At 41.2% G+C, this 18,103-nt stretch overlaps 1 protein-coding gene and 1 long non-coding RNA gene across 2 annotated transcripts in view; one reads left to right on the top strand and one right to left on the bottom strand.

Annotated features, from left to right (window-relative positions):
* Positions 1-5,416, top strand: part of LDLRAD3 (low density lipoprotein receptor class A domain containing 3) — a 103,803-nt gene extending 98,387 nt beyond the window's left edge. Inside the window, exons 5-6 of the mRNA XM_027882214.1 lie at positions 2,498-2,843; positions 4,367-5,416. Of these exons, the coding sequence (XP_027738015.1) occupies positions 2,498-2,843; positions 4,367-4,628 (608 nt within the window). The 3' untranslated portion in view covers positions 4,629-5,416. The remainder of the gene's footprint in view (positions 1-2,497; positions 2,844-4,366) is intronic.
* Positions 5,287-11,311, bottom strand: LOC114056751. The gene is made up of 3 exons (XR_003571081.1): positions 11,259-11,311; positions 10,451-10,542; positions 5,287-5,389 (listed from the first exon to the last, which is right to left on the bottom strand). It is a non-coding gene; the product is annotated as an uncharacterized LOC114056751 (long non-coding RNA).
* Between the last annotated feature and the right edge of the window lie 6,792 nt (positions 11,312-18,103).

The raw sequence follows: 18,103 nt of genomic DNA, 5'->3' as shown, positions 1-18,103 counted from the left end.
ACAGAATGGATGAAGGTTCCTCAGGCAGTCTCAGCTCAATACCCCTCATGCCCTTTCACACCTCTGTATATTTACTAGCCACGATAATCCCAGTCTCCAAAACAGAATGTTAACTGCAAATTTACTCCAGATCTCTGCACAATATGTGTGCGGTTGTCTGAAAAGGGTTGTAAAACCAGATAAAAGAGATGTTTTGTTTCACACTGTCCTAAAGCTGGTCATCAGATCCCATCTGACTTTTGACAAAGTACTTCTTCTTCAGCAGTCTGGTTAATCTGTTCGGATTTATGGAATTGTTTTTCATGTAGGACCTAGGAGATGTTGTCCTAAACAGGTGAATAACCTTAAAAGTTTAGAAAAGAAGTTTACATACTTCTCCCATTTTTCTTCCCTTTTAGTAAGATGGAGATTATAAAGAGAAGGGACTGTGCTGCACGATGATCCCATGGTAACTAATTAAATCTCATCAGGTCTGCAAAGGCCGTGCTGGTTTTAATCTTACGCCAGTGCACTGTAACCAGTGAGCCAAGGTGAATGAAAGTCTTGTGTTTTACTGGGATGTCATAATATATATATACACCTTCCTTGCACTGAAGGCGACAGGTAGTGGTATTCATCCATGGATCAGCCCCTGCAAATAAACTTGTTGATATTTGCATAAAAATCATCTGCTTGTCATTATACTCCCTGTGCTGGCCCTTGTCTGTGATATGTGACCTGAATTCATTTCTCAGCTGCTGAGTTTAAGGAGTGTATTAAAAGAGCCACAGTAATATGTGATGAGCTGTAATTAAAATTACTAATGCATGTCAATTCCCTTCCTCCCTTCTGCTTTGATTTACATTCTTCTTGCAGACTTTGTTCACTTTACTGAGTGAGCCAGTTTACTGATGACTGGTAATAGTGATTTCTGCTTTCTCTCCAGCACAGTTGCATGGGGAAATAAATTTAGTAAGGATCCTCCCTGAGGTGTTACACTAAGTGTCAATCAAAGTCTGTGGCTTGCAGCTGTCCTGCAGAGCTTTGGTCTATGGTTATAGTGGTACTATCAGTAAAACACATCTATTTGAGTGCTAGTTTTCTTAGTTGGTAGCAGGACCAATAATCATAGAATCATAGGATGGTTTGGATTGGAATGGACCTTAAAGATCATCCTGTTCCCACCCTCTGTCATGGGCAGGGATACCTTCCACTAGACTAGGTTGCTCAAAGCCCATCCAGCCTGGCTTTGAACCCTTCCAGGGACAGGGCATCCACAGCTTCTCTGGACAACCTGTCCCAGTGTCTCACCACTCTCAAAGTGAAGAAATCATGTTCTCTTAGTCATGGTACAGCCTTTTATCCCCATCTTATCCTTTCTTACTAAAATGTCTATGCTTTAAACTGGGGATGTTTAAAGGACTTGCCATTTTTATGTTGTATTATCTTATTAACAAATGCAGAAGTTACTTTTAGTGATGCTGGAAATTGTGGTTTGTTTAATCATGAAAGTGAACTACCAAAATCAAGCATTGAGAGAGGTACCTCTGAACAATGGGTGCTTGAGGAAAGCTCTTCTATTATGTTGGACACAGTCAATATTTATTTCATTATTCTCTTGCTAGAGAAATGTATTAGTGACTCTGTTGCAATTCTGAATGACCAAAAAGCAGTTTTGGTTGATAGGGAAAAGAAAGGACAATCAGGATTTACTGTCTCAGCCTTCTGCAGTAGGAAATTAAGAATTTGGATGGATTATGCTCTTATAATTGTGTGGATTTTGGGTTGAGTTTGGTTGGTTTGGTTTTTACTCAGCCTCTTGTTTTTCTTAAGGTAGACGAATGTCAGAATAGCCTGTTTGAGTCCATAAGGAATTATGGCCTGCACAGAAATGGAAATTCTTGCCCAAAAAAAGAAAATCATTTTGAAGGCCACATGACCTTGTGAACATGGGGCTGAAATGGTGTCAGGGGAATGTTAAGTAAAACAAAACAAAACAAACAAAAAAACCACAAACAAAAACAACAAAACCAAAACAAAAACCAAAACAAAAACACAAACAAACAAACAAACAAAACCCCACACCACCCCAAACAGCAACCTATCAGGCCTTTTATGACTCTGATTCTAGTGTGGTTTGTCATGTGCAGCTGAGGTACTGTGCTTATGGCTTGAACTGGGTTTCTCACCTCTGGAAACAAAAGTTATAACTGACAGGTGGGGGTGGGGAGATGCTCCCATGATAGTGCATTCCTGCTATGGTGTGCATTTTCCTCTTTTTCAGTTTGCCTAATAGTTTATGTGCTGGCACTTACTGTGGGTGAGGATGGACTGAGGGACAGCCAGCCAATCTTCCATTTGCATGCAATATGCATTTAATAATCCAATTTTTCACAATTCAGACAAAAAAGAAAAAACTGCTTTTGTTGCACAGCATGTTAGCAGAAAAGACAGCACATGTCAAAAGCAATTTTATGTTGAAACAAATCTGAGGCTTCCTTTTGCTTTTGTCTTGCAGAGGCAGGCAGCGGCCAAGACTACGTGACCTCAGAAAACCAGCTGCTTTACTACCCGAGTATTACCTACGCCATCATTGGGAGCTCTGTCATTTTCGTGCTCGTGGTGGCCTTTCTTGCCTTGGTCCTGCACCACCAGCGCAAGCGCAACAATCTCATGACGCTGCCGGTGCATCGCCTGCAGCACCCTGTGCTGCTGTCCCGGCTGGTGGTGCTGGATCACCCGCACCACTGCAGCGTCACCTACAACGTCAACAACGGGATACAGTACATGTCCAACCAGGCCTACCACAGGCCCGTGGACCTGGACTCCCCTCCATCCTACTCAGAGGCTGTGCTCGACCAAAGGTATGTACAGGAGGTAACTCTTGCTTCACATTAGTGGTTACAGCTCTGTTAAGCTGTGCTGCTGCTCCCCGCTTGTTCTTATCGCTGCTTTTGACAGAATTCTGGTGTTGCACTTCTGTCGCATGCATAGGGTCAGATTTTAGTAAATTTGAGCTCTTCCTGTATCTGAAAAATTCATGGTCCTCAGGTACTTTTACTGTTACTGATATTGAAGGGATTTGAGGCAAACTTAAGTCATATTCTCTTAGCACATGTTGTTAGTAGAGATTTTGAGGATGGTAGGAGAATGCAAAAAAAGGCATCACTTCTTTAGTTTTGATATCCTGTGCTAGTATGGAGTCAAAACATGAAAACTGAATTAGCTGAAAAAACAGCTACGTTATAGGTCATAGCATTAAAAAAAAAAATGTCCTGTTCATATATGGTAAGTATATAAAAGTGAGAGAGTGCTTCAATTCGTCTATAGAGAAATTGTTTCATTCTTCTGCTCTGCGCTACTTTACCAATAGAAGAAAAGAACAGGACTCTGAAATGTAAAGCACTGTTCTTAATTTAAATAGCTGAAAGTGCTTTGAAGTTTGGTGGGTGGATGTGGTTTGGCTTATGATGTTTGTGATGTTTTTGTAGTTATGACACTGGTTTTATGGTACAAACTTTAATGATCCAGATTGTTCACTATCACCCTGTTGGTATTTTTTAGTATAAACTGTGGGATCTAAGAATAATAAATTTACATTCCTGTTCTCTGCTGCCTTTGGCTGCAGATCCCTTGTCTTAATGTTGACTTTCATAATAATGATTTCTTTTCATTAGTAAGGACAACTAAATGAACAGCTGTCCAGCTTGTAATAATTTCTCACCTGAGCTGATACACCATCAGCAATTTCAGAGCTAATTGCTCCCAGGACCTGTTCTCAGTCTGCTCAACCCTTCAGTCCCTTTACTTGTTTGCAATCAGAACCACAGAACAGTTTTCCTGAATGCAGTACTCATCCTGTCTGTGCCTACTTAGCAGTTGCTCTGTATGTGGTCTCATGACACCAAAAGTGATTTGTCAATGTGGAAAATTCAGTTTGTTATTTATTCGTAGACTGTAAGCCATTAATCTCTGTCACTTAATGGAGGTTTCCTGGGAGCTTCAGTCTAGTGTTCACATCATTATCTGTAGGTGTAAATCCACCACTTACGATATTTCTTTCAAAGTGCTTTCTTTGGCATAAATATTATACAGAAAAATTTTTTACCTCTTGCAGCTGTCTTTGAGCCAGCACTCTTCTAATTCAGAGTGTGGATTGTTCAGCAGGATGTAATTAGTTATGTTGCACCTTGACCAGAAACCTGGGTTCCCAGGGGTGGTGTGGATATTTTGAAATTACCTACAGGCAGATCTGAGATCTCTTCATATGTGTCATAATTGAAAAACTAAGAAATACTGTTTGGTTTCTTCATAACTGGAATACTGTGTGCTGTCTTCTGTACCACTGTTTTTTCAGTAACTTCTTACTCTGTTGTGTATCTTACAGCAGACCACCTTGGTTTGACCTTCCTCCACCGCCTTATTGTTCTGAATCTGAACCCTCCAATCAACCCGATCTTCCTCCTTACCGATCTCGGACAGGGAGCTTGGCCAGCACGGACACCCCCATGGCAGAAAGTCCTCTGGGCACATCCGACAGTTGGACAAGAGACATCCATGGCAGCATGGATGGCCACAGAACTCTTCTTGGGAGGACAGTAGATCAGAGCGATTCTCTGGTCAACCACGTTGCTGAAAGAGAAGTGTAACTGCTCCAGTCTTTGGGATGGGCAGGAAGGCTTTTACTGTGTCCGTATGAGTTAGTCTGCAGTGGCTAATGGGTTTCAGGGGGACATGTGCCTGAATGATGACTTGATTTGAATTCATACTAAGTTATTGTTTGAATCCAGCATTTTGGGCTCATCAAGTACAGAGGACTAAACCTGGAGTCACATCAACTCTCCATGACATTTCTGTGAGCAGGTTCTGGTTCAGACAAGTAAGAGGAACATCAGTGCTGTGTCAAAAGAACTGATGTGGTGTATTTATTGGACTGCTTACTGTATATGAATGTATATATGTGTGTGTATAATATATACAGAAGTAAAACACAAGAACTGTGCCAGAAGGACTCTTTTTTTCAGGCTGCCTCCCATCTTGTCAACATGTGAGCTGTTTCTTTTTACTGCCTGGTGCCAGCTGGTGGTCAATGAAGCACGAGAGGCAGTCATTCTGCTTGGAGGTCTGATGCCCAATGCCAGCCCCCTGGCAGTGCTCAAATTGCAAATGATGTCTTACTTGACCCCTCTCTTCATGGCCTGGAACATTCTCACCATGAAGGAGTTTCAAGCTTGTGAGGATACAACAACTCTAACTGAGCAAACAAGGTTTTTTTACAGATGCTAGTATCTAGGCCAGATTTGCATGGGTTGTCTCAGCAACACCACAAAGGTTGGGTTATCTGTCAGACTTCAAGGCTGAGTATAGAGGCACTGAAGCTTCTCAAAAACACAGTTCAAGACTTCTTTTCCTTTGTGGAAAAACAACTTTAGTCCATGTGTTCCCTCTTAAAAAAAAAAAAAAATAACAACAAACACATAACTAAACAACAAAACAAAGAAAACGACCAAATTGTTAAAGCTAAATCTTCAGTGCCAAAACCAGTCTGAGGCAAACACCCAGCCCAGAAAACTTTAAGTTCAATGGCTAGTTTGTTGTATCTGTAAAATACTTGGAAGTAGGTCATGTGGCAAAGGATGTTGGACTTCTTGTCCCTGTCTATAACATGTATGTACATGCATGGAAATACATGTGTAATACTACATGTAGGTATGTGTGTAGTGCAACACACAGGTTTAGTTCTACTGCTCCACAAGAACTCTAAACTGACAAAGTTTCATTTTTGATGATCTTGTTTTTTATGGACTTTTTATGGAGTTTGCATTATTTATGTTCATTTGGTTGAAATTCTAACTTCTGCAGAAAACCGGGATTATTTATGTCTGTTTTGTCCTGGCTCTTGGAATGGTCTTCTATCAAGTGTATTTCAGTGCACCTTATTGAAATCACCCATGTGAAAGCACCTCAGAGGTAAAGGTATTCAGAGTGGCAAGAGGGAAGAAGCCATGAGTTTAAATGCCACTGCAGTGCTGTGCTTGTGCTCCCTATACAGAAAACAGTGCAGTGTCTTCCTCTTGTCCAGGGGGAAATTTGCCTTGAAAAACTATTCATGTTTGTCTATCCCGCATTTCCCACTCCTTTTATGCAAAAGAACTGTGCCATTAAGCAGACTTTGCTGTTTCAGGGAAATGAAGGAAGCAGACTGCCCACACCTCTTGCTTTCTTCCTCCCCATCTTTCTAAGGTAACTTCTTTTGCCCAAAAGTTACATGTTCAGGACCCAGGAATTTTTGAGCTGGAGTGTAGGTAGGGGAACAACTCAAGTTCGGTCTCAGTTCCCACACATACACCTGAATTTTTTGGTGGTTTGTTGGTTTTTTTTTTCATTTCCAGTTCTGAGGTCTACTTCCATGATATGTAAGAGGCAGGGGCCAGATAAATTTACAAGCACAGGTACCAGGACTGAGATGATGTGGGGGGAAATATTGGAGAGTTCTAATGCTGATGGGCTTGGCTGACTTTGGAAGCAGATTAATGGCAGCCTGTTGTGAAGTGTTGTTGAAGTTGTTGCTCCTAGGTCCTTGTAAAGCAATGTACAAGATTGGGTCAGATTTCATCCTTGCTGAGAACTCAAGTATTTAATTATGCTGTTCTTCACCAAGCAGGATTTGGCTTATTAATGACTCCATCCGACACTGTAGGCAGACTGTTGTCATTGTCACAAAGCAGACAGTTACCCTTTATTTTACAGGTACACCAAACTCAGATACATGAATGAGTTAATAGTACAGGCAGGTGCAGGAATGTCTCCTGTGATCACTGGGCCCTGCTGTCCCTCTTGCCTTTCATTAAAGTTCTGTTTGGCCTTTGTAAGAGCTGTATCACAATGCTGTATCAGAATTAACCTTGGATGTTCTGCTATTGCAGTTTTAAAAACTTTATATTGAACTTGAAAACATACCATTGAAGAGTTTTCAGTAGTTTCATTGGAATTAGATACCTTTTTTATTTTAAAATTGCCTAAGGCTGTATCAGTGAAACTATATCGTTGTGTCCAGTATCCCTCAAACAAGCCTTCCATGGGGAATTACATTTCACCATGTGTATTCTAAGACACCAGAGTGTGTTCAAACCAAATATTTTGTGCCTATGGCATCTGAAAAACATTGCCTTGCATTGCTAAGAAGTGGGAAAAGAGTGAATATAGCCTGCTGCTTCTGCCTTCTGTGTCAGTCACTGTTATATATGTACATATATATATATTAAAAATACTCTTTCAGGTTGTATATATTCATGTAACTTTTGCATTAAGATAGTCCATTTGGACTCAACAGAGAAAAAAAAAAAAAAAGAAAAACATTCTAAATGGTGTGACATTTTCCCTTCTAGCTAAGGGAGTATTTATCTTTGTATAGGAATCTTCTAGTTTTTAAGAACACAAGTTATAAAAGGAGATCGTGCCTTGCTGTTTGAATGTTGATTTGGGAGGCTGTTAACTACATTTCTGGGGGTTGTTACATATCATTGTCTAGAGATCCAAAAAGGGCAACAAATCTTGTCTTCCTCTTTGTTATTACTTGTGGGGACCACTGAACTTTGAGGATGACAGAAGTTCAGTATCTTGCTCCAAAAAGACATGCTAAAACTTGGGGTGGATGATCTTACTCCAGTTTTCTGGTTTGCAGAACAGGTTTGCTAGCTGGTTGCTTTGGAAATTGCTGTAGAATTACACACAGAAGTTGTTTATGAAGTGTCACTTTTAGTAGTGTTAATACAGCGTTACGCTGCATTATTCAGTGGAATCTTTGGGAAATGTGCTGTTTAAATTAAATATTTCCTTGACAATCCAGTAGCTTTTCAGCATTTAGGCTGAAGTTAAATGTTCATCCAATACCACGTGGTAGGATTTCTTTTCCGTAGTGGGTAAAATTGGATTGATCATCCTGTTGCTTGCAATTGCTCTTAACCTTTTAGTTTGAGGTTAGTTGTCCAACAGCTTTCTCTTCTACTTAATATTTAAACAAATGGATGTTATTTCGAAGACTCATTCTTACAAAAGTCAAATCAATTAAAGTTTTCTTCCAGAGCCAAATTCTGTTTCCACATCTGTGCTGAATGGTGACCACTGTTGAGTAGTCCTCCTCAGCACAGATATTAAGGTATTTGAACAAAAGAATTTGAAGAAATGACTACTTGAAGTAAAAGAAGAAATGTGGATTAACCTGTTGGAAATAAGGTTATTTAAAACCAAACAAATAAATTTCAGGAGTTTTGAGTGTCTGTAACCTCTGCTGAGATCAGAGTGCTGTGTATTTAAAATTAGACCATTAATGTTTCTGGTTGATAGTAATCTGAAATTCCTTGTAAGGCAAATTACTATTTATCTCTGGTATTGGATAGGGAAAACTGGCAGTAATGGTTTTAAAAGAGAGCCTGTGAATAATTTTCTTGGCCCTTCTCTGCAGTGACATACACAACAACACTGACTGCATTGCAATTTTTAAATAACTCTGCATTGATTCTTTCCTTTTAAGTCAAAGCTGTTTTATTTACACCACTTCACTTTGATACAGTTAATAGGGCCCTTGTGATAGATTTAAAAACTGAGTGGAGGAAAGAGATGACTCTTATTTTAATTAATGCTGCAGCTTGTTAATCTTGTGCTCTTTACTTTTTAGACATCTTAGGAAAGACAAATGGTTTTAGTAGATAAGAAAAACTATTAATGATGAAAAGGACGGAGGGACACTGATTCTGATTTTTAATGAATATTTAAAATTGTATAAATGAAGGAAAAATTTAATGCTGTATTTTTAACGTGGTGATCAGAGGACAAGTATTGTCTTTAACTATTGCTTATTGGAAGTTACTTGGCATATAATGTCTGTAGTTAAAATGGTAAGACAAGGGCTTTTCTTGCAGTTCTTAATAGATCTGAAATATTTTTTTATTAACACAAGGTTATATTACACCCATGGACTAAAATGTGGACTGCAGAAAGAATTTGATTACTGTGCTGGATTCTGCCTTAATGTATCCCAGTACAGGACAGTGGCCTTCATTTGTCTTTTTTTTTTTTTTTTTTTTTTTTTTTTTTTTTTTTTTTTTTTTTTTTTTTTTTTTTTTTTTTTTTTTTTTTTTCTGGTTTGAGGGGCTTTGTCAACTTGAAATGGAGAAGTAACCTAAACACTTTAAGGGGAGGTTGTATGTTGAAACCTAACCTTGTCCTAAACTTTTGTAAACTGGAAATCTTCAAAAATGTATTCTGTATTCCTGAATAAAATTGGTTTTAATACTGTTCACAAGTGAGCGTGTCCCCTCATGAAGCCTCCGTTGTTTTAGTTTTAGTTTTATAGCCTCCTATGTGAGCCTTCTTACAACTTCTTTTGCATTCCATTTTAAGTTTTGTTAAATCTTTGTGGGTTTAAAATCTATTTTTAAAACAAAGGTATATTGGAAACCCACATGTACCTGCGTGTATAAAAATATAGTATACAAATGAAAATCACTTAATTTCATAATTTCTCATTTTGCTGTTCTGTTTGTCCTGTCAAGGATAAGGCATCTGAACCAGTGGTGTTTTGTCCTCTGCTTTGTTGCGAAGCTCTAGAGGCTTCAGCAGAGATTGGTGCTCTCTGCTGTATGTGGATTTCCTAACAGAGCCAAGGGGCCTTCAGCGTTTCCTTCTCCCTGCCACTTTCCCACCTCTTACATTTCCAGGACAGCGTCTCTGTTTATCTCCAGGTCTGTGATCCAGGTCTGACCAAGTCCGACGTGTGAGCCAGATTCAAGTGGAGATGCTTTGTGGAGGCAGCATGTCTGGCTGCAGTGCCATGCCAGGACTCTCTCCCTGGCAGACGCTGGTGCAGGCACCACCACTATCATGGGAACTGTCCAGCCCCATGAAGTCCAGGCCCACTTGACATCTGGATCATAGCCACTCTTTTTATCAAAGTCACTCAAGGGACTATTGTTAACAAGTACCCCTTAAAGTTACTTCAGCAGACTAAGGAGAACAGATGCAAATGTTACATCTAAGTATTTGCACTTATATCAGAGATTGGGTTGACATATTTTACTTCCATGGCTCTTCTCCACTTGCTACCTTCACAAAGGCATGCCACTTTTACCTTTATCCTCGCTAACTAAATCACATACCCCCACTCAAATTCTCAGATGGTAATCTTTGTTTGATGCTGGCAAACTGCCCCAAAATAGTGGATCCAGAATTCACACCAGCAGCACAAGGAAGACGGAGCTGTTGAGGCTGCCACAACAGGCTCTTTGCAGGGGAGGGAATGCTGGAGTCTCAGAGCTGCCTCGTTCAGTCACATCCCAGCAAGAGCTATTCTTGAGAAATGTTGATTCAGAAGACAGCTGCTTATAGAAATAAATACCATACTCTCTAGCTAAGCTCCCTGATTAATCTTTTTTATTCTCTCTGATTTATTTAAAGATCTTAATTTTTATACCTTAAAAATTAAATAGGCAGCAGTGGTTTCTGAGTGCAGCTTCTTTTCTTGCTGGTTTGTTAGCAGTCTCTTGATCAGTCAGCCTCAGTTATCTGTTGGACAGAGAACTAAGGAGCTTTTCCCTGTTTGGGGAGCAGTAGTCCAAAATGATGTGCTGTTATTAATTAAAGACATCTTCATGTGGAAATTCACAGTTCTGCTTTTCAAAGTGAAGTTGAGGGTATGCATATTGCATGAAGCACTTTGGAAAAGTACTGGATTGATCTCTCCAGGGAATTAACTTTTCTGTTTATCTGCCAAACATACTGTGAATAGATAAACTGAAACATGATTTTCTGCTTCCCAAAATCCCAGTAGTATTCCTTACAGCCTTCTTGAGGGGACCACTGGCGAAGAAGCAGAGCAGTTTTGGGGCTGGTCACACCCTTAGCATTTCTGCAGGAATGGGTACTAAGTGTTTCAGTAGTGCAGTTGCTTTGGCACTGGATACCATGCAGAAGACCACTGAGAAGTGATTCAGGACCATCACTTCCTGTATGCTTCCAACAGCCCCTCTACTCTCTTGCCTAAGGTTAATTCCTATCCCGAGGTAAAACCTTCCATATTTCATTATTTGATACCACAGCCTGTAACTCCTTCAGGTTTAAACCATTGTCATTTCTCAGCACAAAAGTACAAGAACCTTCACCTCTGTAAGAACAGCAGGAGCAACAGCTCAGCTTCACCCAAACTCATTCACTTCTGGAGGAGCACCCAATCGCTTTGACTGAATGAATCTGAAAGGTTAGTTTACATTTATTTGGAATACCTGCCATTTCTTTGACAGATGGGAGTCATGTTGCAGCACAGTGATGAAGTATGATGTCGTGCTTGACAGAGTAGGTTTTCCTTCTCATTTGTTTGCAACATTTAGTAAACACTCTTTGCCCAACGCTGCTTCCAAAGCAGCACTAGCTTGCAGAGTGTATTGGATAAGGGAGGACAGCAGGGTTGGCTGTTTTAAGAGATATGTGTGTGGGTATGAAACTCCTTTGGAGATTTCTTAAGTGTTCCAGCTCTTTTACCTGAATAAGAAGTATTTAAATGCTACACAATAAGTGCATTTGCAGACTAAGGAAATATGGTTGATATTTGGCTGCTCTTTTGCTAATTCCTGTTTACTCAAATATGGTGCAAAGTCAAGACCAGAAATTCTCCATGCATCTGTTGCTGTATTTATTGTTCTTCCTTGGCAGCCTGTGCAGAGCAGATTTGTTAGCAGAACCGGCGAACTACCCCAAGTGAATTTGGAGAGTGCTTTGCTTCAGGAATAAAGGAGCTGGCCTGCATATCCATTTTCAAGGTATCGTGTTAGATATGCTGGTTAAGACATGGATTACATAAAATAAAATCATACCTGAGCTTCTACAGAAAAGAAAAAGAGAAGCCACAACCTGAAAGATGCAGCAGATCTTCATCAGCAAAGCCAGTCTCTGGAGCTGGCTGCAGGTCAGAGTTAGAAATTCACACAGAAGTGCACTGTAAGCTCAAGTGGAGCTTCGAATGCAGCACTCACAGTAGAAGGGGTTTGCTAGAATGAATTGGTATCTGTTACCTGAAATAGGTGAAAATCATTCTTAGACCAATTGTCAGCTTCCTTCAGGAAGCTAAATAGAAATCCTTTGGCTGCTTTGTTGAAGTCATGTTTCTCAAGTAACTAATCAGTCTTGTTACTCTTTCTTCTTCCTTTTTATCTGTTAGAAACATGGGAGGAAGATTTGCACTGGTTTTTAAGTAGGGGATACCTGAGACGGTGAGAAACATAAAGATGAGTTTCAGGAATAACAGAACCTGCATCTTCCAAAATCCAGCTTCCTGACCACTGAGTAGTGCTGTCTTAACTATACATTTGTAATCTTTTAAATCCATTCAATTTAACAGAAGATTTTTTGCAGATTTAAGGAGGGGAAAGAAAAAAAACCAAAGGTAAGTCTGCCCTTGTAACTGTTTCGAGTTCTCTTTGAAAAAATTCAGGTGGTGATCAAAACCATAAACAAATACTTGAATTCCTCGTTTTCTTCTAACTTCTAGGTACTTGTTTGCCCTATTATTTTTTCAGACTCATTGAAACAGTTATTCTGTATAGCTCTGCATGGAGGAGGATTCTGCTCTAGAATAAGATTCCAGACTGGGTAGGAAAGTTGTAGGTAATGGATATGTGGACTGTGAGTGTCTCCCATAAGGAGCTGTGGTGTATTAGAAACAGGTTGCTGTAAATAATGCTGGTTTAAAGATGTGAACTGCGGTTGCAGTGTGTGGAGGGCAGGGCCACAGGTTCCTACAGGTGCTGAAGAAACACTTTGTCAGATGGCTGGCACATTTTTTGCTTTACAGAACTGGGGAAAGGAGGGGGAGAAAATGGGAGGGAGAAATGTCATTTTGACCCTGAGTGTATTGGTAGCCCGAAGTGATACAAGCAACTACAGAGAAGAGTGCAACCTGGCTGCCTTCATGCTGGGATTTGAAAAAATAGCTCAAGATAGTGCTTTGAAGGGTAATGTTATTAAAAAAATAAAAGAGTCTCCACTTTCTTTTTTGGTATTGATATCAAGAATGAGATGACTAGTGTGGGTGAGAGAGTGATTTGAAATGATTTTTGAATGGCTTTTTTTTTTCCTTCTTTTGAAATTTTAGATGAAGTTAATTATGGAATGGTGGCAGCATCTGAACTGAAGGGACTGCTTTTATCTCACCTCCTGCTTTTAAAATAGCTGTGCTCTTATCTCTGCTTTGAGGGTGCAAGGGGAGAGCACCCTGGTAGGACCTGGCGGTCACCAGATGAATGAAATGCCTTACAAGACCTGAGGCCATTAAAGGCCTCAGCAAAGATATTAAGAGCCTGCCAATGTGCTGATAGCATGTTTTATATTAATCTGATGAAGTAAGCAGAGGAGCTGTTTCCAGCATAGGCAGGTTCAGTGCAGGGAAGCACTTACTGTGCCCAGTGAGGCAGGCTTTGAGCTGCTCTGGGCTGTAAGGGAAAGGTGTGATGTGACACCAAGACAGAGGACTGAATGCAAAACCCTAGGAGAACAAGGCCCTGGCTGGGGAGGAAGGGGGAGGCAGGGAGCTGGAGAACTAATAGCATTGCTGCCTGCTAATCCCATCAAGGCAGAAATTGTCTTTGCTCTTGTTCTTTTTCCTGGAGATTTGCCTGCGCCAACCTGGGGATATGCGTGGTGAGATCCCAGCTCACAGGAGAGCTGAAGTTGATACTGCTGTGTCGGGGTGAGTCTTCATTAAGCTGCTGGGTAATGAGCCTTATAACCCTGTTACAGGCAGAGGTTAATCCTGCTGCATGGTGTGCTGGGTAGCACCAGTATCTTCAGGGGTTATCCATCACTTCTCAGTGACACAGGACATGCCTGCATGGGCACACCTAAGGGTTTCAGATCCTTCTGAGGAAAAGGCACTTATTTCAGTGGATGAAGTCTGATCTGACATTCTACAATCACCTGTAGCCAATGGTCCATCTCTTGTCCAGCTGAGCTGCGTTGGATGGACTTTTGATGGTGACTGTCCTACTTCTGAAGTGAAAGAGCCTTTAAGAAAATGATCATTCCTAGGATTTTTATTTTTCAGGTCACCAAGACAGAATCCATGTGAGGGGAGCTCTTGGATATGCTCAGGGCTTTGGGCTTCAGCCTTCTCTCAGTGACTGAAATGGTAGCTGAACCTCTATGGCAACGCCAGGAGTAAGTCTTTCTGAAACTTGCTAAACCACCTTTTGGTGTGCAAACATCCCCTTAAACAGAAGCAGCAAAGATCATCTTTACCAAATGGATTGTGACAGGTCTAAAGGCAAAGGGAGGAAAATAAGGGGAGGAAGGGATAAGAACATGAGCTGTTATCTGGAAACAAGCTGGTGCTGTACTCTTTGGAGAAATGTCTTGACTTCACACCGTCAGTCACCTACGAAGGATTCCTGAGGCTATGGGGGAGCTTTCCCTCACCATTCTCCACTGTTAGGAAAATGCCAGAAGGTCTGTCTGCTCTTATCTCTGTTCAGTCTGAGAGTTTATTAAGATACCCTGAAGAATTTCGCATTCTCTTTGTCCCTGTGGTTGTATCTCTTCTGTCAGCTTCATTTTACTTGTCCCTTTGGTGAAGGTTTGGTGCTCCTGTGCATGCTCAGTCTGAAGAGTGCCTTCTGGCCCTTGCTTTCTCTTCAGCTTACATGACTGCTTTGCAGTGCCCTGCTGACGGAATGTAACTGAAGGAATTAAAGTTATCTCTGAACTTTTAGGGCATATTTTCACAGCCCAACATCTGCCAGTGGTTCCTATCACAATTTGAGATAAGGCCATCTTATATGGGCTTTGTTCCCTCTTGTATGATGGGTTTTAGATTCATAGAAAAACTTCAATTGGAAAATGCCTTTAAATTAATCAAGACCAACCATTAACCCAGGACTGTGAAGTCCACCACTAAACTATGTCCCTAAGTACCACATCTATACATCTTTTAAATACTTCGCCAGAGATGATTACCATTTCCCTGGGTAGCCTGTTCCAGAGCTTGACAACCCTCTTGGTGAAGAATTTTTTCCTGATATCCGATCTTCATCTCCCCTGGCACAACTTGAGGCAGTCTCCTCTCATCCTGTCACTTGTCGCCTGGGAGAAGAGACCAACTCCCACCTCACTACAACCTCCTTTCAGGTAGCTGTACAGAGCAATGAGGTCTCTTCTGAGCCTCCTTTTCCAAGGCTAAACAACCCCAGTTCCCTCAGCTACTTGTGCTCTGTACCCTTCACCAGCACCTCAGTGTCTTTCTTGTCATGAGGGGCCCAAAACTGCAAACAGGTTTGTGGTGTGGCCTCACCACTGCTGAGTATGGAGGGACAGTCACTGACCTGGTCCTGCTGGGCCACACTGTTTCTGATACTATTCCTGAAGGGACCCCTCTTCTGCAGTGGCAGACTGGAAAAGTCTCTCCTTAGCACCACACCGGGCATCTGAGGCACCATTCATCCTAAGGCAGTCATATTTTCAGTCAGCAGCCTGTGTGAGGGGTAGGGAACTTTCCTGTAAGCAAGACCCTGGATTCAGACAGATTATCTGTGCACTAGTTATGATGTGCTTGTGTTTTTCAAATGTCTTGTTTTTTCCAGTGGGAAATGATAGCTTTGGCTGTAGTCTGGTGAGCCTAGGAGTCACAACTAAAGGAAGAAACTTTCAAAACCAGGTTCTAAAGCAATAAAACATCTCAGATGGTTAGTGCTGAGTTAATGGCCGTCAATAAACAAATCCTGTGTGATTCTTCATGCTTCTAGTTTGCCTGATCTTCATTTCCCCCCTGTGGCCTACCCTCATCACCTAAAAATCAAACACAAAGTGATATAATCAAATGCACTGCAATAGTCTCCTTTTCCTTCTCTGGCAGGGCTTGTTTTTCATCCTGTGCTACAGAGCAAGGGGGCCATGAACACACAAACTTGAATTCATGGCTCCCCCTCTGCTTCAGCAAGAAATTACTCAGATATTTTTCCAAGATCAATGAGTTGCCATCATGTCCCAGCAAGCTCGCACTCCCTGATAGAGACATGAAAAATGATCCTTTGTCTTTTGTGTGACACTGGCACTCTGGGTGACAAACGCTTCCCTCTTTATGCCCGTTTATGTTATGGCATTGTGCATCTTTCTAGATAAGCTGTGTGGCAGCTCCCTCGTTAGTCAAACATTGCTGGCCTATGAACTGGAGGCCTGGAGCACTCTCTGCTAGATTTGACCCAACTGAATGCACGATAGAAGGGGCTGATGATTCTGGGAGGACTGGGATTATGTCCAGTAAAATCACGTTTCTCTGCTGAGAGCCGTGCACTCAGATAAACAAGTGAACCCCTGGAGTATTAGCCTGAGTATTTAGCAACCTCTCCTTGAACTGTATAAAGCATTTAATCTTCTTTAGTCTGCCAGTAAACCAGTGATTCTCAGTTAAGGTGAAAGTAAAGGGAAAATTATCAAGAAATTGTCACTGGGTACTTTTAGACAAGATTCTGGAAAATGCCAAAGAACAGCACTTTATCACTTTCTAGTTGAAAAATATTAGTTCCAAGCTTTTAATTTTGGAATGTTGAATGACCTCCTAAAGACACCCTGCCCCCCAAGTGAGACTGCTAATGAAGCAAACAGATGTTGATTTGAATAGAGTAAAAGGACATCATAAAGATGTGCTTTGAAACAGCCAGACAGAGCAAATTACACGGGAGACTATGGAAAAGAAAATGATGGAAAGCTGAGAGCAAACCGCCACCGGTCATATTGTTCACCAAATGGCCCAACATGGGAGTGGAAAGCTGTTTAATTATCTTCCATAATCTGATATTAACAAAACTTTTTCTAACCAGAAAATGTTGGGCTGATCATTAAAGAATTGTAGTCCTGATCAAGCACAGGGGCCAGTCGCATGCATCTGTCTATGTCTGTGCATCTCACTGCTGTCTCCGGGGCTGTGCATGTCAGCAATGACATTTGTTTGCTTTCTATTTTAAGCAATGCCTGGGAGAAAAATATAACTTTTTTTTGTTTGCCTCTCTCCCGAACTAATGTAATTTGAAATGCTGTGCCAGGGAGTCTGGAAGGCCTGAGGCAAAAGTTGAAACTATGACCTTCTGAATATTAAACTGTATCGTGGCAAGTTGAGCGTTCCTCAGAAAGGGAAGGGGCTGGGAAAGATGGCCCGTGGGCTGTCTGCTTCATCACTCCTCTCTTTCTAGTCCCTCTGCCCTGTCTCTGGACCCCTTGTGTTCCATGACAGCAGGCTGGCTGAGGCTGCTAGCTGGCCTTTTAGTGATACTTTCTCTCTGGGAATTGCTGACTGCTTTACAAACACTATGACTTAGGCTTTATAAGCTACTGTGAGGGTACAGAATGACGAAACCAAATAATTCACTTATTTCAAGTCCAAAGTAAAAATAGGTAGTGGAATCTGCCCCAAGACTGCGGGCTGAGGAGACATCCTAAGCTGATTTTATTGCTGCTCTTCTCAAAGACTTCTGCTGTTGGGGCAGTAGAGTGTCTCTGCTTTACACCCGTTTTCCCTGTCCTAGTTCATGCAACCTGCTTTGTTGGCCCCTACCACGGCACTGGAAGCAGTTATCTAGATGTTGAGCACTTTAGGAAAATACAAGTGATTCACTTAAACTAAGATGAAGTCCCTCAGGGTGGGAAGAGGGGAGGTGACATCTTTGTTTTGGGCACAGCTACCAAAGCTGGGAGGAAAGGAATGACTTTTAGAAGTACACTTAACTATGGAGTAACCCCCTCCCTCATCTGTACTGACTACCTGGAGGTAACAAGCAAACCAATATCCAAGCCACACGTATTTCCAAAACTTTCGTATTTTGGTGTCTGATGTTCTGATATTTTCAGTGTCAGAAATTAATTCTGATTAATCACATTAATTGCGCTCTTCTGTTGGCCGAAATCTCCACAGCAGCCTCATTAACACACAGCCAAATGTTTCTCTCTGCTGACTTGCTGAATTAGAAATAAGTTTTGTTTGCTTGGCTGGTGGGGTTTTTTGGTTGTTTTTTTGGGGGCGGGTTTTTTGTTGTTGTTGTGGTGGTTTTTTGTTGGTTTGGGTTTGTTGTTGTTGTTGGTTTTTGTTTGT

Source organism: Empidonax traillii, unplaced genomic scaffold (assembly GCF_003031625.1).
Source record: "Empidonax traillii isolate 1590-97213 ecotype Southwest subspecies unplaced genomic scaffold, ASM303162v1 scaffold103:size1334136, whole genome shotgun sequence".
Classification (NCBI taxonomy): domain Eukaryota; kingdom Metazoa; phylum Chordata; class Aves; order Passeriformes; family Tyrannidae; genus Empidonax; species Empidonax traillii.
Note: the sequence above shows the minus strand (reverse complement) of the source record. Positions and strands in the feature narration are given on the sequence as shown.